Source organism: Zootoca vivipara, chromosome 10 (genome assembly GCF_965207765.1).
Source record: "Zootoca vivipara chromosome 10, rZooViv2.hap1.1, whole genome shotgun sequence".
Classification (NCBI taxonomy): Eukaryota; Metazoa; Chordata; class Lepidosauria; order Squamata; family Lacertidae; genus Zootoca; species Zootoca vivipara.
This window is the reverse complement of record NC_142593.1, coordinates 9,767,431-9,789,873: the sequence shown is the minus strand read 5'-3', so window position 1 is coordinate 9,789,873 and position 22,443 is coordinate 9,767,431. Positions and strand designations below refer to the sequence as shown.

The following is a 22,443-nucleotide window of genomic DNA, read 5'->3' as shown; positions in this document are numbered from 1 at the left end:
GTGATATTGTTCTCCCTCTCTCCCTTTCTTAGCGAGAAGGTTCACGCAAATTAGAGAGCATGTATACACTTTCATATTACATCGTCTGTGCTGTGGGTGGCCCTACTTTGCTGCTTTCTCTGTGTTACAAATTTCTGCTCTAATATATATGTGAATTGACCCTAAGTGTTATCTAAGTGTTGAGAGATTGAGAACTTTAGTAAGCAGGGGGAGAGATACTCTAACACTAACTGGCAACAGTTCCAGAAGGCAGGGTGCTCTTTTGCAGTCCGAAAAATACCATATATAATAACCCTTTGCTGCCAAATAAGACCTGCATTAATGCATATTATGCATTCTTCATGAAGAAACAATACTACTTTCTAGCACCCAGTATGAAACCAGCCTTTTCCAATTACTTTTAGTTTTTTGGTACCTCTTCCCATTTCCTCTGAGTCTGCAAACTCATTTAATCTGAAGACGTCCTATTTACCCAAATCGAAATAAGTAGTTTTACAATTTCAGCAAGCATATTATATGGTGACAACGGCAATTGATCAGACAAGTAAGTTAAGTAGATATGCATATGATGCTTCAATTTAGAGAATTCCAGTGGCATGTCTCAGCAATCCCACTTGATTGTCTCAGTCTACTCTAAAGCTGTTTTACACAGTGGGGATATCTGGAAATGATTATTATAGGTAGGAAATATAAGCACCAGCAATGACAAAGCCACTTCTACCTTTTCTAGGACTGCAAGGCATTTTTTATGGTTGACTCCAAGGTGGCATGTTTTCTTATAAATAGGAATCCCATCTAACTTTATGTCTAAAGACTATCATATGTATCAGTAATTCATGTTTCAGCTTGATTGCAGACTCTCTCTGTAGAATTTAAAACTTCAAATCCTGTGCAATATTTCACTAACACCCCCCCCCAATCTCTGCAATTTCAACATTCATTGTTTTAGTTCAAAGTCATTCCGGCTTGGTCTCTTTTATGCTCATGATTAAACTCTCTGAATGTGGAAAATAAACGGCAAGATTGAGCCTCTGAAGTAGCGTGTCACATATTTGCGGGATTACAATTTACAGAAATCCAGGCACTCCACGTCTCATTAAAGAAATAGTCTCAAGGGAACGTTCTGCAGCGTCGCCGGGAGATGAATGTTGGATTGTACAGATGAATGCAAGATTGACTGCACATGTAAAGGCAAACTACAGTTTTGTTGCATGAGAGCAATTCCCGATGTTAAACTGTAACATTCTCTTCCGTTCTTGTCAGTGGTGTGGCAGCTGAAAGTTGTCATTAAATGCAGACTTCAGTGAAAAAGGATGGTCATAATGGAAACAAATAGGGTGGGGGGAATCTTCCTTGTTCTCTTGCTCTTCCTCTGTTTCCCTGCTCCCGCTGCATGACTATAAAGAATTGGGAACAGTCATAATCCAGGCAGGGAGGCTGTACAGGCACACATGTGCAGGCTGTTCTCTTTATTGTCTGGCTTTCATCATAGACTCACATTTCCTACCTGTCACCACAAGGGGTGTCCAGGACACATTATGAACGTGAAGCTTCAGTAACCAAACTGTACAGGGTAGTCGAGCAGTTTAGCTCTGAGTGATTCTGTGAAATTAGAGGAGAGATTCTTGCAGCTGCTCTTCGGGGATTGCTGTTGTTGGTGGGGGGGGGAGCAGATCTTGTGGTGTGTGTGTGTGTGAGAGAGAGAGGGAGCGAGAAGATGCAGAGTGCATTTGACTGAGCTCCTTGGCTACTGGGGAAGCACTGAAAAGACAGGCAGAGAGAGAAAGAGAAAGGAGAGGAGAGGAGGCAAGGACAGGACTGAAGTGCCTGTTTCCTAATACTCTGGCACTTTTGGGTGCCTCCATCAATGAGAACATGGATTCTTTCACGGAGACCTTATTCAAGCTGCTGTTTCTGGTCCCTTTTCACCATTGGAATATATTAGTAGCAGGGAACAAATGTAAGTATTGCATATGGTTTTTTTTAAAACTTGTACCAGATTGTCCTGATAAACTTACAGCTTATTATAATGAGATCTAGACTTTAAAATGCAGTTCTTCAAAGAAATCAGTGCTGCTGGGGCAAAAAAAATTACTAACAGCAGGTAAATGAGATGAAAATGTTCCAGGGGCTCAGAAATGCAATTTCCCACATTTCATCGTTTTTACCAGACTGTAATCAGAGCGCAGTGTGGACTAAGCCATGCTCCAAAATAATGTGCAATTTGCATTTCGCTATTTAACTGCATGTTCTCATTTTATTTCTTTTTCTAAAAAAATATTGCTACTCATATATCAGCACAGTATTTTGCAAGGAGTTAAGTCATTTATGGAGATTAGAGGCACACTGATATTTGCTGCTGCTGCTCCATCAGCTTGGCTTTTAGCAATGTACAATTTCCCCCGTATATCCATGAATTATGAGGAACTCCTTTGTACTGTAGAGCACAAGTGCATGGCAAACGTAATTGAGGAGCGAATGTTGAGAACGAGATTTTACAGGATGCTCATCGATTACGAAAAGGTTAATGTTCATGTGTGACCAGAGTGTTAGCTATAGCATGTAAAGTCCCCCCCCCCTCAATAAAACCTGGATATTAGAATTGTAAAGAAAAGCCTACTGAAACTCTCAAACTTAAGAGTCACAGCACAATCCTATACACACTTACTTAGAAGTAAGTACCACTATGCTCACTAGGGCTCACTCCCTGGCAAGTGTATTCAGGATTGCTGCCTCAGCACCCTAGAATTTGGGGTAAAAAGCTTCTAAGGCAGAATCAGATATGACTGTCTGGTATGTACAAAGCGCATCACAGACAAATGTCTGAGTGCGTTCAGTTTTATGTACTTGATAATTGATCTCAGGGGTCCTCAAAGCCCTCACAAAAGATAGGCTTCATTTTGCACCAACACTGCAAACCTAAAGTATGCATGTCTATTCAAAAGTAAGTTCCATTGAATTCAATGGGTGTTTGTTCCCAGGGAAGTGTGTGTAAGACTGCAGCTTAAATGACCTAGCTGCTGTTTTAAAATTTGCATACTTCTTTCATTGGAGGTGCCACATGTGCAGTGTGGGAATCAGAGTGAAAAAGCGGTGTCTATAGTTGGAGGAACCAAGTGTTGGGGCTGGTATGAATTCATGAATAACATTATACCACTCTTCGAAGGGGGCAGCTCCTTGAGAACATCTAAGCCAGGCATAGGCAACCTTGGCTCTCCAGATGTTTTGGAACTACAACTCCCACGATCCCTGACCATTGGCCCTGTTAGCTAGGGATCGTGGGAGTTGTAGTTCCAAAACATCTGGAGAGCCAAGGTTGCCTATGCCTGATCTAAGCAATAGATGCGGAAAGTGGAAGTTCTCTGATTTCATCAGGTGCTTTGTGCTTTCAAGGCTTAGAACTGATATATGCTATCACAAAAACAACAGATGCTCTGCAGGACCAAACTGATCTTTTGTTATCATCCAGTCATGCCACCTCATTTGACATTCAAGTGCACAGAGGAATCCTGAACATGAATAACAAGTTCTTCCTGATAGCCCCCTACTGCAATTTATCCAGATTTGGTGGTGTGTGTGTGTGTGTTTAGAAACAATTTCTTCATCCTCCTGCTTTGTGCACTTCATGAATTCAAAAGGCCATCATAATTGAATCTCACATTAATAACATTTTGCACTATGAACAGAATTAAATCGGATGCTTGCGGAAGACGTACTAAATCTATAGCAAAATAGGACAGGGAACTATAATGAAACAGCAAAGCACTAGAGGTCACTCTTACAATTTAGGAAGCAAGGCTCAGAGACATATATATATACAGAGAGAGAGAGAAAGCAAACATCCTCTCAGCACAAAATAATGATGGATAAAAACATCAAATATGTGGATGGATTACCGCATTTACTTTCTGACACTTTGAGACAACAAAATACTGGTTTATTGAATGCTAGGAAGATACCGCTTTTCATGTGCAGCAATAATGCCTTTGCGATCTAGTGAATAATACCGTAGTCATTCTTCAAACATACAGGTGAGGAATGCAAAAATCAGTGAGTTTCTTCAGCTTTACCTAGGTGATGAATATTATAATTTTCAAAACAACTAATAATTTTCCCAAAGACTCTGGTTGGGTAGGACTATATTGGTTCCATGTATTATCCTTCTCTGTTAATATCAGTGTCCTCACAACACCCCGTCCTATAAATTCCCATTGCACATCAAAGTTGCATTATACTTTTTATGCCATGCCCTTTCTGTGATAATTGATGGATATACATCCCTGTGACCTTTTAGTGAAAATTTTTCAGGAAGTATAAATGTCTATTTATAATTTCCATTTTACACATCTGCCTTGGACTTCCAATTTTGATTCAGCTATTATATTCCTTGCATATAGAAGTCACAAAAGTATATAGTTGAGTCAATAAACACCAATGCTTCAAATTAAGTGCTACAGTGTTCTTACATGTGTAGCTTTAGTTCAATCATGTTGTTGTTGTTGTTTAGTCACTTAGTCGTGTCCGACTCTTCGTGACCCCATGGACCATAGCACACCAGAGCATGCCTGGCATGCTCAATCATATTACCCTGATGTAAAACACTGTGCTTAGTGGGGCTTACTCTCAAGGAAATGGATATAGGAGTGACACTTTCTTTAAAGAGGCAGGGTATAATTATTATTCCTGGGAAGTAAACAAATAAATACATGTGGAAGGATGTGCATGGTGAGAAAGAAGTGACTCTCGGTGATTTTCTTTATGAAGGACCTCACCTTTATGCTGAGAAATAAGATGATACTCTCTAATTCTAGATTAATATTTCATTCATATGGGATCCTCTGATGCTAAGACCTTGAGATCCACTCTTAGTTTTTTGGGTTTTTTTTAAAAAAATATATATAATTCCTGTCCTTGCTTAGGGCAACTATTAGTGAAATAATCGGTTGCATCAAAGTCCTATTCAGAGTAGACCTCTGAAAACAATGGACTTAAGTTAGTCATGGCCATTGCTTTCAATGGGTTTGCTCTAATTACAACTAATTACAACTGATCTCTCTTACTGACAGTTGACTTTGCCATAATTGCATCAATTCAAAGCTTGCCAGCTTTGAGAGAATATTTTACAAAATTTGAACAGACCATTTTGTTCACAGACCCTTGTTCACATATATCATTGTTCTGAACATTTCTAGCATGAGTCAGAGATAATCCACCATTGAAAACAAAACTAAAAAAGGTACATGCATATTTAAGATATCAGAATTTGGTCTGCCTTATCAAAAGAAGCCTAAATGTATGACTTTGAAAGGCACATATTTTACTTGTTTCCTAAATATTATTGAAAGTTGGGATGTCAAGCATGGGAAATATTGTTAAAGAAGCAAGCAAAAAAGTTATATCTACCTAGAGAATTCAAACTTGCAAAGCAATTCAAAAACACACAAGCGTTACAACCAATACAACCATAAATAAAAAAATTGCAAAGGGTTACAACGAAGCATTCAGAGTACATATGGGAGTTTTGCCAGTAGAGCCACTTTAGGTCTTTTTTGTTTTTATTTTCTTTTTCAAAGTTTATTTTTATTTGAAGATGGTTCCATAGCAGTTTATCAGCCAGTTGGTATTACAGCACCTACCTCTGAACCAGAAACTGTGACACGAAACTTTGATATGTGTGACAGCGCCTTTGAAACTCTTTAGAAATGAAGTGTTATGTAAAACAAAATTAAACTTCATAAACATTTCAAGTCATCTGTGACTGAAATTTTTCAGATTAGTTTGATCAATGTGCAGAAACGCAACTGCCTATGCAAATATTTTTCACGCAAGATGTCTTGCAATTTCTGCAGAACAGAGCTTGGGGGAGGGGGCTTTTAACCGATGACTCCTCTGTATTTATTGCGTGATTTAAATCCTCAAACCAACAAATGCAGTTAACTTGGTTTTTTGGTTGCAAGAGTTTTTGTGGAACCTTAAAAGCAACCAGATTATTGTGACATGAGCTTTCATGGACTAGAGCTGATGAAGTGGATCATGAAAGCCTATCTGAAAATCTCAGTCTTTAAAGTGTGATAATACTACTTCTTTTACCAGTATAGTGTTGTTGTTGCTTAGTCGTCTTAGTCGTTTTTGGCTCTCTGTGACCCCATGAACCAGAACATGGCTTGGAAACTCTCACTTTCTTCTCAAAGCTTCTCCTTTTTTATATCTATGGAGTTTTCTTGGCAAAATACTGGGGTGGTTTGCCAGTTCCTTCTCCAGGTGGATCACATTTAGTCTAAACTCTCGGCTATGACCTGTCCGTCTTGGGTGGCCCTGCACGGCATAGCTCATAGTTTCTTGGGGTTATTCAAGCCCCTTCGCCATGACAAAGCAGTGATCCATGAAGGGGCAGTATAGTGTAGGGCATCCTCAATTATTCTATTGGCAGGATGCTGGTTAGACTAGCAGTGCAATCCTGTAAATGAACCATATAAGGCAGACTCAAGAGTGTTTTGTCCATGTGCCCTTCCTGTGATTTGTGCCCTCAGCCGATGCCCAGCCATACCGACTCCTGACACCGGCCCTGAGGACAAGGAGCTGAAACCAAACACTTTGTACAAAAGGTGGGCTTTAGGAACATAGGAAGCTGCCATATACCAAGTCAGACCACAGCTCAGTTCTTATCTACACTGTCTGGTAGAGGCTCTCCAGGGTTTTAAGCAGGGCCTCTCCCATCCCTACCTGTAAATGTTAGTGATTAGAACTGAGTCTTTCTGCATGCAATGCAGGTGCTCTAGCAATGAGGAGAAGTATTCTCATAAGGTGTCCTGAGACAGACTGAAAAAGCACAGTGCAGGAGTGCTTGCAGTTTAAGAAAGCTAGAGACTTTGAAATGATTGAGCATGATATTGCTGGAGGAGTAAAAAGTCCTAGGCAAGGATATACCGGGAGGAAACTGGGAAAGTTAAACAGAAAGCTGCAATTCATCAGTGAACGAACAGAGACCAATGGAAAGAGCAAGAAAAGAGTGGCAATAAGAGAATAAGTGAACTGCAGTGTTGAGGTTTATCATTCTTTTTAAAGTTCTGGTTTCCAGGCGAAAATCTCCACACATCTGGCCATAAATAGTTTTGTCCACAGGACCTATTTTTTATTTGCCACAAAGAACTGTAAACAAAGGGAACCAACTAAAGTTGCTTTGCTGGAGATGCTTAAATATATCATGAATTACTTGAGCAGATCCCTTTCAATTGCACCACCAAACATACAAGTATTAGCTAGAATCCACAAACTGCTAATTTTGGGATTACCTACCAGAGGATTACCTGGGGATGTGCAATTATTGAATTGTTTGCTTGTATTTGCAGATTATACCATAGTTTTCATACACCATGCGTATGAATATATTCACTCACACCTGCTAGCTAAGCAACAGAATGTGGGAATTTGGCCCTCATTGGTAAATTCTGAGCAGTTCTGAGCATGCAGCTTCTAAGCATGCCTCTGTATTATATAAAGATTTTTAACAGGATGAAAACTTGTTATTCCTGATGTCCCATTTATGGATCCTTTTGTTCCGGATAGGCTTTGTCAATGCTTTTTTTCTTAAAAAAATGTTTAGGGGTACTCTCATTTTCCTACTCATATTGAAATACTGCCCTTCAATGAGATCAAACTTAGATTCACAAAATGTTTAGGGGTATGCGTCCCCCTGCATCCCCAAGGAAAAAGCACTGTGCTTTGTACCTTCCCTGTAGTTTTGTTTATAATCTAGATTTCTAAGTGAACCATAACCAAAAGAGACCACAATCAGCAGTGTTCCATTTGATGAGAACTTCCATGGACTTTGTTGTTGTTCTTTAGTCGTTTAGTCGTGTCTGACTCTTCGTCACCCCATGGACCAGAGCACGCCAAGCACTCCTGTCTTCCACTGCATCCCGCAGTGGGGAAATTGCAGACATGAGAGAGATTATTCTGACGAAGAAGCCTGCCAAACAGCAGACAAATAGGTCCAAGCGATTTGGGAGAGGCACTTTTCAAGTTGACTTGGAGTGGGAAAGAATGAAAAAGAAATTCACTTTCAATGCAAAATCATTGCCTGTGAAAACAACCTTGACGTGTCATTCACAACAGAGCTCTTCCTCTGCTCTCCCCATCCTGGCATCTTTCTCAAGCTTAGTGACATAGTTTTGCTCTTGCAAAGCTGCTCCTTCCCCTGATAGGATAAGGATACAATAAGAGCCTGCTGAATTAGGTCAGTGGCCCATCTAGTCCACCCTGTTCTCATAGTGGCCAACCAGATGCTCATGGCAAGCCCCAAATTGGGACTTGAGTGCAACAGCACTCTCTCCACATATGATTATCAACAGCTGGCATTCAGAGGCATATTGCTTCTAACAGTGGAGGCAGAATATAATAACCTTGGCTAGTAGCATTGAGAAGGGGCATAGGAGCATAGGAGAAGGGGACGACAGAGGATGAGATGGTTGGACAGTGTTCTCGAAGCTACGAACATGAGTTTGACCAAACTGTGGGAGGCAGTGGAAGACAGGAGTGCCTGGCGTGCTATGGTCCATGGGGTCACGAAGAGTCAGACACGACTAAACAACAACAAGTAGCATTGATAGACTTATCCTCCATTAATTTGTCTAACCCTCTTCTGAAGCCATCCAAGTTGGTGGCCAACACTACTTCCTGGGGGAGCAAATTCTATAGTTTTACTATGTGCTGTGTAAATATTTTGTCTATCCTGGATCTTCTAGTATTCAGCTCGATTGGATGCCCATGAGTTCCAGTCTTACGAAAGAGGGAGAAATGTTTCTTCCTACCTTCTTTGTCCATACCATGAATAATTTTAGACACCTCTATCATATCTAAATTTATCAACCATGGAGGAGCTTCCCATCTGTCATCTGGCTACGTTTTTGGTAAATTTAGAGATACCGTGTTGCTTTTAGTAGATACTTGCCTGCAATATCATCATCATCATCATCATCATCATTAGTCTGAATTTCTGAAATGCCACGAAGCACTTCAGGGCTTCCTGTTTCAAGTTGTGCTGGCTCGTACAGGTCCCACTTTGTCACAGACAAGCCTTAAATCCCCCTGAGACACTCCACTTCAGTTCAGATTTGGTATTCATCTGGATCTGATGCAAACTCCGGCTGTATATCTGGTTGCTTTTGTGATCAAGACAGCAACCAACTACTAGACAGCTGTTTAAACTCTTTTTAAATTCTGTAAACAAGCATAGTTCCCTCAGCAGCCAATACAACCTACTGTATGTGTGAGTGGGGTGCATCCTATGTATGAGTAGTGTGGCTTTTATTGTGTTTGCCAACCAAATCTTTGCTCCTCCATAAATTCCTTTCATAGAACCAAGAACTGCAATGGGGTTTTCCATCAAGCTGGAGTGAAAAAGAGACATACCCTTGGTCCCACATCTTCTGCTACATCCCTGACAGTAACCCACAGCCCTCCATGTATTAGTGGCTGGATTTTTGCACCGGGAAGCCTTTTCTGCTGGTGAAGGTTCCCTGCATGATCTAGAACCCTTGTATTCCGGGGTTCTAAATCATGAGGAGGGTCCTACATGAGTAGTGCAGGATTTCTTTTTCAGACATTTGTATTCTATTTCTCCCTCTTATCCTTTGTGTTTTCCCAAAAGTTGTGATAAGCAAGAGAGGAACAGTTAAGAGTTAGCCTCAAAGGCTAATTGGAAAAAGCCCAATTAAAGCAAAACAAAAGACACCTCAAGGAAGTTGAAAAGTACATGGCTTAGTCAAACTAGCATGAAAAATTCTCTCCTAGTCCCTTTGAAAGGCAAACAGCTGAGTGCATGCTGTTCTCCACCAAATTTCACATTTCCTAAATGTGCCAATGCAGTAGGGTATCAGAATGCATTTTTTAAATGTGTATCTTGAGAAAAGGAAAAATACACTTGGAAATATGTACTTTGGGGTGGGGGGGATATGTTTTAAATATACCTATTTAAATGTATGTTTTTGTTTGGATTTAAAACAAAAAAAATGTAGAATAATACTGAAATGGAAGGGGGCAGGGGTATGACGTGCAAGTCACATAGACCTGAAATATACTGATTGTTTTTTAAATTCCAAATTCTATTCCATGTCTCCTCTTTCCTGAAGGGGAATGGGTCGGCCCTGCATTGTACTTTGAAGGCCAAACTTTAAAAGGGTGTAATGCCAGAGGTAGGCAACCTAAGGCCCTGGGGCCGGATGCGGCCCAATCGCCTTCTCAATCCAGCCCGCGGGCGGTCCGGGAATCAGCATGTTTTTACATAAGTAGAATGTGTCCTTTTATTTAAAATGCATCTCTGGCTTATTTGTGGGGCATAGGAATTCGTTTATCCCCCCCCCCCATAGATGATAGATAGATGATAGATAGATAGATAGATATAGATAGATAGATAGTCCGGCCCAACACATGGTCTGAAGGACAGTGGACTGGCCCACGGCTGAAAAAGATTGCTGACCCCTGGTGTAATACAAGAGGCTTAACTTTTCCTACACCACTGAGAGAGCCCTGGTTCTGAACTTAAAGCCATATAGAATGCTGCAGTAATCTACAACGCTGTGCATGCAGACTGTACTGATTTAGATGCTGTACACATTCTGTTCTAAAATAAAGTTCTGGGACTTTTAAATGGGAGCACTTCTGCTGCCTGCCTCTTCTTCTTGGTGCCAGTGCCAGTCTCTTTTTGTACACTGGAAACATCATGCGACACAAGCTGAATCACGTAGTTGGCATCTTTGGATTATTTATTGATTTATTATTAAATTTCTATACTGTCTTTCATCTGAGGATCACAGTGTGGTTTACAACAGAAAAACATATAACATAGTAACCAGGGCCATCCTTCCTATTGGGCTGACTGGCGCGGTGCGCCAGGGCGCCCGCCCAGGAGGGGGCGCACCAAGGAGGCACACAGAGCCGCCGGTGCCCATGCCTCCGCCTCCGCCTCCGCCTCACCTGCTCCTTTCCCAGCAGCGTTGGCTGAAGCGAGGCAGCGGCAGCAGCAGCAGAGCTGCCTGCGTCGGGGGGAAACTGGACCAGGGACAGTGCTATCTGTGCTCGCTGTGACTTGAAGGAGTGTGGGCAGAAGGTAGCCCAGGTCCAGGTTTCCTTCAACGGCTGCTGCTGCCGTCTCACTTCAGCCGAGCAGGTGGAGGTGGAGCACAGCTGGCAGCGCCCCTGCCTGCCGTGCCATGCCTCTGGCTGCCTGCTGCACCTGGCCCTGCCCGGCGGAGGGTGAGGGGTGCCAGAGGGATCATTGCACCATGGCGCCTGGTACACTTAAGATGGCCCTGATAGTAACAATATAATTGCAGATTAAAAATTAGTAAAAACTATGAACCCTGATGACTTCACTGGAATTTCCATAAAAGCAGGAGTGGGTCTGAAAGACTACATTCATTATCTACAGTGAATTTGGGTTGTGGCTCACTAGCAAAAGAGGAGCATTGACTGGTAGGGGGGGGGGAAATGATACTGTTTATATTCCAGGTAATGAGTACCTTCAGTACAATAATTTGAAATGTGATTGAAGCCTGGAAACATTTGGATTTTTAAGTAGTTTTAAATTAGTAACTACAGAATTATGAATTAAACACCATACCTATATAATAAGAGCAATGATGGAAGCTACCTTAAGGGCTTAAATCATAAGGGATAAAAAAGTAAAAACTCTATCCAGCTGGGAAGCAGGTCTACTAATTACATTTTTATTAAGTGTATCTCATTACTTGGCACTACTCAAGAATAAGATATGTCCTGTTTCTAACTGGTGGAGGGTCTGTTTGTTTCTGCTCCAAATCTTTTCACCATTAATAACATTTGCATATGTGTCCTTGAGAAACAATTAGATTAGAGACTGCATGTGTGCAAATATTAATATTATTCTGAGCATTTGTTGAGCATTGTGCACTCTTCACTCTTGGATTTCTTATTAATAATTGCAACAGATTGCCAAGAGCCTTTCAAAAATACAACTGTTTTAATGTCATTGGATGAAGGTTGCATTATTGACTTGTAATTATTTTTTGGTACATTTGATATCATCCAATAACTTGTGTATGTCGGATTCCAGCTCCCATAAACTGCAGCCGACGTGGCCAGGAATAATGAGAATTGTAGTCACATCTGGAAAACATAGGGTCCTCATCTCTTGAGTCTGAACCGGGGAATCTGTGACCCTCAGGATCAGGGTTTCACAAACCTGGGTTTCCAGCTGGTTTTGAACTACAATTCCCATCATCCTTGACCACTGGTCCTGCTAACTAGGGATGATGGAAGTTGTAGACCGACAACAGCTGGAGACCCAAGTTTGGGAAGTCCTGTTCTAGGTGTTGTTGAACTGCAACTGCTATCATTCCTGACCATTGACCATGTTGGCTGGAGCTTATAGGAGCTGAAGTCTGACAACATCTTGAGAGTCACAGGTTCCACAGCCCTGCCTTACACAAGTAAACACAGGTGGTTTGTTATTTATGGTATTTGTATTGCTGCTTAATTAGCATTTCTGAGCAGTGTACATAAAAACAAGCTATACAGAGACTAAAATAATTAAAAAGATCATAAACTCAGGCATATACCCAAACACTTTCTTAAAATACCTGTTGAAGTAAGAAAGTATTTGCCGTGTGCCTGAAGTTCATTGAGGAGGGTGCTGCACGAAACCACTGTAAATGACATAGCTGCCAAGTTTTCCCTTTTCTCGCGAGGAAGCCTATTCAGCATAAGGGAAAATCCCTTAAAAAAAGGGATAATTTGGCAGCTATGGTAAATGACATGATCTTTTGTGAGTCCTCATTCCTTTAATAATTCAATCTTATTGAAATGGGAAAACTGACTTGATCAACTTGCTCTGCCATTCTTCTCTGATCATGTTGATGGACTATGCCGAAATGGCTAAAATGACCAGAAGAATCAGAAATCAGGAAGACCGAAATTTTAATAAGGAATGGGGGGAATATATAACTTATTTTAAAGACCATTGTAAACAGTTAAAATCATTAGTAGGATTGGGATATTACTTGTAGTTTAATGGTGAATTATGGACACAATGGAGAGGTAAAATATTTGGATTTTTATAAAAGATTCAGGAGGAAATGATTAACAATAGGACCCACACAGAAGCCTTCCTGTTAGGTAGTTTAGGTCAAGATCTGCTGAAAGAGAACAGGAAACTATATATATATATATATATATATATATATATATATATATATATATATATATATATATGCTACTACGGCGGCGAGTAGTAAACCTATAAACACCCCTGAAAGTTATCTCCAGATCCTTCGTTGGATGGAGCTAATTCCAGAAGGGAAAGGTTAAGATAATTACTGGTCATCTGCACAAATATCCAACTTCTTAACAATGTCTTTCCTGCACTTGATAAAGATGGTTCTTATTTATGAAATTGATGAATTCATGCATCACTCAATTAGTCAGTTTTTAAGATGCCAAACAACTCTGTTTGCTTCAGTAGACTTCCTCTGGACACATGGTCTGTTAGAGGGTAGCTTAAAATTAGCATTATTATCTGTAATATTATTAATTTAAAGATGCCCATAATTGTGAGCAGGAAGTGGTGTCCGTACATGTGTGTGTGTGTGTGCATGTTTTTGTATGCGTGCACCTTTTTGAGTATTCAAGAAATGGCCTGTCTAGGTTTTCCTGGTAGCATTTTGCATGTTTAACCTACCACACTTCTGGAATGAGTGATTCTTTTCTCTGTTTTATAGCTTATGCCTATTCCTTTAAAGCATGTGTTAACTCCCTCCCCCCAATGTGGCAGTACTGTACTTAATGAAGTCTTTTCTTCCTGCTGATAGCTTTCAGAAATCAGATGTATTTTTTTAAGGACATAAATGGTCAATAGACTGTGAATTAAAGCATTCTATTCTGGATCTCTGATAAGGCAGAAAAGATTATCTTGATGCCGTTATAGATTTTCCTCCAAACCTTCTCAGTATTCAGTGCTTAATGGTGGCAGTAATAACCAGACTGTCATCTAGCATGAAGTCCTGACACTTTCTGAGCTAGCAAACTGTTCAAATCACTAGAGCTTCCTTCAGTGATCAATGGAGGGATTCCTATCTATTTCTGTAGAGGAAATCTAAACTAGGACGTACTGATTTCTCTTTAAAGAAGCTCTTGTGCTATCTAGTTACTAAGGAAATACTCTTAGCTTTAGAACAAGATAAATTCTGTGGCAATCATCCTTTCCCTTTCGTCTTACTGGGGATGGGCTGTGTGTGTGTGTGTGTGTGTGTGTGTGAGAGAGAGAGAGAGAGAGAGAGAGAGAGAGAGAGAGAGAGAGAGAATGTGCATTGCAACTTACTGGAGTCTAACCATTCTTAGAGCTTTCAATTGGCATTATCAGGTTCCTAAGAAAGTCCTTCATGCCTACAGCCTAGTTCAATGGTGCTGGAAATCCACGTTCAACCTTGCAACACTCAAGGATGGGAAACTTTAGTCAGGCCAAGGGATACATTTCTTTCTAGGAAAACCTGGGGGGGGGGCACATGCCAGAGGGCAGCAGGACAGAGGTAAAAAGGGACATGACAATGAGTGTAATTTATACAGTGGTACCTCTGGATGCGAACGGGATCCGTTCCAGCGCCCCGTTCGCATCCAGAGCAGTACGCAACCAGCGTCAGCGCTTCTGCACACACACAGGTCACGATTCGGCACTTCTGCGCATGTGCATGATGTCATTTGACACTTCTGTGCATGTGCAAACTGCCGAACCAGGAAGTAGCCCATTCCGTTACCTCCGGGTTCGGCACATTCGTAACCTGCGTTGTACGCAACCCGCAGCATTCTTATCTAGAGGTATGACTGTACCTTTGTACAGTAGGCTACTTTCTGTACACACTCAGATAACTCAGATAACCCTCTCAGTCCTGTATTCAGGCAAGCAAGAGTCACAATCAGAGTTCAAGGGCACCTTTCAGCCAGGTAAACACACTCAAGGTGTGGTTAGAGGTTAGCATCTAACCTTATGAAAATGTAATATTGCATCTGTAAATATATGCTGTGCTGCTCCCCGTTCCCTACACTCTTGCTTGATTTTGAAAGTGTCTCCTTAAAAAAATCCTTAATGGGAAAATGTACAGGATGCCCACTTTTCTCTGCAATCCTTCATCACACCCACATAGATTTTGCATATTGTTTTTGTCCCTAGGTGGAACACCTACTCTACTTAGGTGAAAAGCTTGCAGACTGGACCTGCCTCATTCCCATCTCTGTACGACAGTTGCCCAACTTTTAGGTGCTTCATAAATTGAGGATGATGATAAGATGATGCTGTTCTCCTTACTCATACGAAGGGCAAATGTCAGGTCTTCAGCAGTAACAATTTCCCCCTCATATGGAAAGAACTAATGTAAATGCGACCGTGTGTGTGTGTGTGTGTGTGTGTGTGTGTGTGTGTGTTATTTTACATCTAGATGCCTGGTGTTTGCGTGATTTGACAATATGAACATTGGATGGGGGCATGCATTCAGGGACGCAGGCTACAAAATTTACAGCTTTGAAGCTTTGCTCCTTAAGTGACTGAGATTACAAGGCAGACAATGACAGCCTGACCCATCTCCCCAGAACTGCAATTACATTTACAGAACATTCCTTTTATACTGCAATCTGTAATGCATTATTGTCTGTGTCCCAAAGATACTGCTTTCTTCTTCTTCTTCTTCTTCTTCTTCTTCTTCTTCTTCTTCTTCTTCTTCTTCTTCTTCTTCTTCTTCTTCTTCTTCTTCTTCTTCTTCTTCGGTATATGGTTAAGCCTTAATGGTGTTGTGTAAATTGGAGTGTATCATATTTTCTGATTCAAGCAGAACAAATACGATTCCAAATATTTTGCAGAACTTTGATCTGGCTTGTCCCTTTCTTCCATATCTCGAAAGGAAGGGTTTCAGTCTGTGTTTGCTACCTGCAATCAAAACGTGCCCTTTCCCCTTCTCATCATGGTGTTTCCGTAATAAATTAACCATCTAACATCCAGGCCACTTTGTCCACAACCCTCGGGGAACTCTGACCACTGCTGTTTCTGCTTCCAAGAGCCACACTAGATGCAATGCCATTCATACAATTAGCAACCATGCAAATGACTTTTTAAGAAGTCAACTTCAGAGGCATGGGTCGGTTTCTGTTCAGGACAGAGGTATGGGAGGCAGGAGGACTTGAACTCTTTGCTCCCTGCTGAGGTCCCTATCTGGCTCCAGTAACTACTTTTTGCATTAGGGAGAAAGCAGCCATTCTTTATACATACCGTGTTTCTCATATTATAAGACATGTCTTATATTTATTTTTTCCTCAAAAAAACACACTATGGCTTATTTTCAGGGGATGTCTTATATTTTTCCTCCTCCTCCTGCCATGGCCGGTATTGCTGCTGTGCCTATCGCTATGTCTTATTTTCGGGGTATGGCTTATATTCCTTGAATGCTTAAAAATCCTGCTATGGCTTATTTTATGGGTATGTCTTAAAATATGAGAAACAGGGTATATATAGTATTTTTTATTAAATTTTGTGTTTTACAATTTAAAGTCCTCATATTTACATCCTTAAGATATCAATGACTTCCCTTCTTAGCTTTCCATGGTTCATTTTACATATTATAAATTTCTGCATATTTTACAAAAACTATACCATTCAGTATTCCCTTATTGCATCCATCAAAACTTATTTACACAGTTGAATTTATCTTAATGCTGCCAGCGTTTTCAGCTGTACACAGTTATTTCCCATGTATTCAATAAACGTCTTCCAATCTTCTCTAAACGTATGTTCTTCTTGTTCTCTTATTCTATCTGTTAAGTCTGCAAGCTGTGCATATTCTCTCAACTTAAGTTGCCATTCTTCTTTGGTTGGGACCTCACTCATTTTCCATTTTGGGGCTAACAAAACGTGGGCTGCAGTAGTGGCATACATAAAGAACCTTTTTTGAAACCTGGGAATTTCAGTCTGGACTATCCCCAACAGAAAGCACTCTGGTATTTTGGGGAAAGTACATTTGAACATTTTTTTCAATTCATAATGTATCATTTCCCAGTACTCTTTTACAAGTCCACTAAGTATGAAAGAATGTATCCTTGTCCCCATTGCATCTCCAGCACTTATCTGATTCAGTCTTATACATCTTAGCAAGCCTGCTCAGAATTAAATACCACCTGTAAATAATTTTCAAGTAGTTCTCCTTCAAAGAATAACATGCTGTGAACTTCAAATCACTCAGTCATTTGAGAAAGCAGCCATTCACTGTGGTGCATAGCTGCCAAGTTTTCCCTTTTCTCGTGAGGAAGCCTATTCAGCATAAGGGAAAATCCCTTAAAAAAGGGATAACTTGGCAGCTATGCTGTGGTGTCAATCACACTATGTCTCTGTGTCGAAATAGTTAAAGTCTGCTTAAGCTTGCACCAGGGTTTGTGACCCAAATCTGTTTCCTCAATGCCTGCAATTTATTTTGAAAATAGCTTAGGAAATGGGCCAGAGAGAGGGAGTTAAGGTTTTCCCCTGCAACAGTCCTGACCCAAAGTTTACATTTCATGGAAAGTTCCTATTCACAGACTACCTTGAGTCTTTTATTAACCCAACAAACTGCATTATGCCTCCTTTGCGTCCCTGCTTTATAGCTCACAAAGCTTGAAACACTTTCCAACTCTTGGTGAACTGTGTTTTTTTGTGTGTGTCTGATGTACAGGCTTCACAGCAGACGTACAGCAAGGTACTCAGACAGATAATTGCTACAGTCAAGGCCATGCAATGAGTAGCAACAACTCTTTCTGTAAAAGTCATCTTCTGTATGCATCAAGCATGTGGAACTGCAGCTGATGGCTATGAAAACTCCACACAAGAGATCTAGGTACAGCATAAATGTGCTTGCTGGTTTGGTTGTATCTCAGTTGACAAGCTGCAGTGTTTGTTCTTATCTGTTAAGCAACAAAAGAAAGATAGTTTCTTCTTTTCGCTTCTTTACCAGCAACAGTATTTAGACAAGTCCACTCACCCCTTTTCGGTTGCAGGACGCCAGAGGCTCCTTCTTCTTTTTCTTTGGTGAACACTTGTAGCCGAGTAAGATTGTCTTCGATGAACGCAGTTTTAACAGCGAGTCTGTAAGTGACTAAGGAGGCCAGTTCTGGATCCACACGTCCTTCCACAATGGGGACATAGGTTTCTGGGCAGGAGTTGATCAAGGTGAGGGTTGGCCAAGCGTGCCTTCCTCTTAGCATGTTTCTCCCTTTTGTCCTGAGTTTGAGCATCCTCAAAGCCCATGACACCTTTGGTAAAGGCTGTTCTCCAATTAGAGCACTCACAGACCAGTGTTTCCCAGTTGTCGGTGTTTATACTATATATTTTTAGATTTGCCTTGAGAGAGTCTTTGAACCTCTTTTGTTGACCATATGTGTTATGCTTTCCATTTTTAAGTTCAGAATAGAGTAGTTGTTTTGGATGACAATAATCACATGACCAGTCCAACAAAGATGATGTTGAAGAATCATTGCTTCGACACTGGTGATCTTTGCTTCTTCCGATGCACTGGCAGAGGCTCCACAGGGGCCCCAGCGAAGGAATCACAGCATCAATGCTCCTTCCTGATAAGCTGCCTATCAGGACCTGGATCCTGGCTTGCATGTTAAATGGGGATACAAGCTTGTGCACAGACTGTGCCGGGGGGCTGAGCTGATGGAGGGGGAAGGCTTCCCTTGGGTCCACTCCCTGGCCATTTAAACGGCCCACACCTGGGGTCCTACCTGCTTTCCTTTGTCGGGTTCTCCTTCGTCGTGTTCCAGTCGGCCTCCTTTGCCTCCCTTGCTCCGTCCGGCCTTCTCTGCCTCGAATCCGCAGCTGCGCCTTGCCTGCCGAGATTTTTCCACTGTTCAGATCCGTATAAGCCAGGTATCAGGCATTCTGGCATTGCTAAATTTCTGATTTGCAGAGTGATCCTTATATATTTATATTCCATTGAACTCAGTGGGGCTTTGCCCCACCCCAGGTGAGCATGTACAGGATGACAGTTCAAAAATCATAGTACAGATATAGATGTTAGCTAAAAAGCTATCAAAACAATAATTGAAAGTGGCTGCTTGTAGCGGCACACAAAGCTGGTCCAAGTCCTTTGGAATATTTTATGGGAAGTGACTCATAAATGGAATAAAACTAAATAAGGAACAAATAGTTGATTTATGCTTCTGGTACAGGTGGTCTCTGTTTATGATTCTATCCTACCAGAATTTTTAAAAAAGAATCTATTATTATTATTATTATTATTATTATTATTATTATTATTATTATTTAAAAGTTCTGTTTATTATCAGAGATAGCAACAGACTGCTTCTATATTTGATTCAGTGAACATGGTTGTGATTCAAGCCTTAATCTGACAGGACAAGGGAAGGCTACCAAAATGGTGTATTATTTATCAACCATCCGGTACTGTATGATAGAACATACAGCTCGGAGAATGCATGCTGTACAGCTCTGAAATCTTATATCCAAATCATGCCATAATGGATTGTCAGGGTGTGCTTAAGGGTAGCTTTGTACATATGCTTATAAAACCACCTCCGCGCCTGCGACGAAGCTGGTGTTGTGGGCAGGCCCGACTGAACTCTCGCAATGGGGGCTGAGAGCTCAGCCCCTTCACGATTGGCCGTTCCCGCCTCCGTCAGTCCCAGGCCGACCAATGAGGTCGACCGGGGGGCGGGGCTTGTTTCCTTTTAAACAGCCCGGAGGTGGGAACTCTGCCTCTTTGCCCCCGGCTCGCCAGTGCAATCGGTTCACCCGCCCACCAACCCTTTAGGCTCGGCTGACGCTGCTATGGACTTCGGTTGGTCACCTGGTTGGCCAGGGGCCTGGTAGGACTTTTCCCACTTGGGCTAGCCAAGATGGTTTTTTTGCATACCTTGGAGCAATCCGTCACAACTTTTGGTTTGGCGGTAGGCATTGGAAATTTGCATAAAAAGAAGAAGGGGGGCAGGTTACGTCATCACCTGCCCAGCAAATGGAGAAGTATTCCGTTAAAAGTTTCCGGGTGCGGAGCTTGGTCCAGAGCCTGGAGAGGTCAGGGCCCTAAGGCACGCCCCAGCGGTGGCCACAGGAGGAGTTCCGGTAGATGTACATCACTAGGCTCCTTACTGGTGGTTAATTTCTCCCAGACTCCAACACACGGGTTGGTGTCAGATATAGTCAGTTAGGTTCCAATGCCTAAGCCAATACCGCTCAACATCCGTAACCCATAATGTTGTGGCCTTATTCGCCCACTTAAAATCTGCCATTTGTTTCTTGTGTCTTATTCTCACGGGGAGGGAGGGACATTGCCACACAACATCAGGACTGAAGGGGCCATTGTGCCTAGGGTTCTTCTCTATGATACGCAGCTAACATGCAAAACAACTACTTTGGATAATATATCATAAAAGGCACCTGTAGGTGAGCCTGCTATAAATTCGGTTATCCCCACTGAGCATTATGCGATGGGCAATGTCGATATGAACAACGTGTTACAGGCTGCAGTAATCGGAAGAAGAGCTTTGCCAAATGTGGGGGAAAGCTAGAAAAAGCCGAAAGCAGTATTTATTCAAATGTCAGAATAAAATCAACCCAAAGTGATTCCAGCATAGCTGTTGCTCTTCACCAAAGGAAATTAATTATGCTTAGCAATCTGGAAAAGCATATCAATGCTCTAATTTATTATGTTTTTATTATGGTGCCTGCGTAAATTGTAATTGTTCAAGAATATCTTTCGATATATAAAAGAGGCCGGTCCATTGCTTAAAAATCAGTGCTAGTATATGAAGCCGTCGAATAAGGTATTTTAATAATCTACCACCATGGTTCTCAACCCGGGCCCTTTGGACCCATGAGGAGCCACAGAATTATTCTGAGGAGTCTATGGAAAAGTTATCCCAGCCTCCCACCACCACTGCCTTCCCACTCACTTAAAGACAGTCTCCATACCCCCATTGGGAGCTCAGAGACTGTCTTAAAGCTGCAAGAAAGAAAGAAGATTCCACCTAAACATTAGGAAGAACTTCCTGACAGTAAGAGCTGTTCGGCAGTGGGATTTGCTACCAAGGAGTGTGGTGGAGTCTCCTTCTTTGGAGGTCTTTAAGCAGAGGCTTGACAGGCATATGTCAATAATGCTTTGATGGTGTTTTCTGCTCGGCAGAGGGTTGGACTGGATGGCCCTTGTGGTCTCTTCCAACTCTATGATTCTATGCAAAGCAACCTTCAAAGCAGCCCTCACCCTATAAGCAATGTTTAAAGCAAAGTTGAATGCAAAAATGGGTGGCTGCTTCAAAGGGGACTTTACAAAAGTGGCCTTTGAAGCAGCTGCTCCCTTTAAACACCAATGCTTAAAGGAGGCTAAGGGTGCTTCAAAGATCCCTTTTGTAAAGGGCTGTAAGACAACCTTATGCTCCCATTATGCCTTGCCAAGTTTCTCTGTGCTTATCTCTTAATTTTACCAGGCTCTATTCTGTGGGCCACTGGCAGGCTTTTTGCCTCCTAACTACTGATTGCATTTGGGTTCCTTAGTTTTGGAATTATTGAGGATTACTTCTGTTGGTTTGTTGGAATAAATTCTGTAGATGGGGGTTACCTATTATTTGGGGGGGTCTAGCTTTTTTTCTAGCGTGGATTTTTATTTTTATTTTTTGTCTTGTAGGGCAGACCTTTGAGGGCTTCCTACTGCTCCAAATAGCAATTGCTGCTCATGCCCACTGGCTTATAAAAAGGAAAAAAATAACAACAAACAATAAATATAAGTAAAACAGATTCAAATTAATTTAATATAAAAATAGCTTTACTTACCAGGATTAGGGATTTTGATTAATTATAGAATTGATAGTCCTGATTCTATACATAGGACTACATTATATTAAAAATAATTAAAGTTTTTATTTTAATGCTTTGGGGGGGTTATTTTGAGTTCTCTTGTAAATAAATAAACTTATTAGTACTTGGTTTAATTTAATTGGGTTTCTGACTATCGGTCGAATAAAGTATATTGATTGATTGATTTAATTGGGTTCTTGGTAACTGGGTATACTGGAGAAATAGATGAATGAATTTATAATCATAGATAAATCAAATTCTGTTTCAAACCTGTTTGAACTGATTAATTGGCTGGTCTGGTTATATTGAGGAAGTAAATATACCTGAGTATATATACCTGATTAGTGATGGTACTTTGTTTTTTGACATATTTGGAAATTCATTTAAAAGTTTTACTGAATTCATAATCATTGCTTGTCATTACGTATTTTCTTAGTTGCTAAAGCCTAACATTGCAACAATTAGCATGTGAGGGTCTGTGGATTTTTTTTGAGGTTAAAAAGGGATCCTCAAAATTTAAAGTTGGGAACCACTGAGCATTGTATTGTGAACCACCCTAAGATCTACAGATGAAGAATGGTATACAA

The 22,443-nt window shown here is 41.1% G+C and overlaps 1 protein-coding gene across 3 annotated transcripts in view; it reads left to right on the top strand.

Moving 5' to 3' along the window:
• The first annotated feature begins 1,554 nt into the window (after positions 1-1,554).
• CNTNAP4 (contactin associated protein family member 4) overlaps positions 1,555-22,443 on the top strand; it is a 250,473-nt gene continuing 229,584 nt past the window's right edge. For 2 of the 3 annotated variants that reach the window (XM_088652651.1, XM_060280113.2), the window contains exon 1: positions 1,573-1,960. In XM_088652651.1, the coding sequence (XP_088508777.1) occupies positions 1,876-1,960 (85 nt within the window). In that variant the 5' untranslated portion in view covers positions 1,573-1,875. Of the gene's footprint in view, positions 1,961-22,443 lie in introns of all 3 variants that reach the window. The other variant, XM_088652650.1, reaches the window with a different exon arrangement.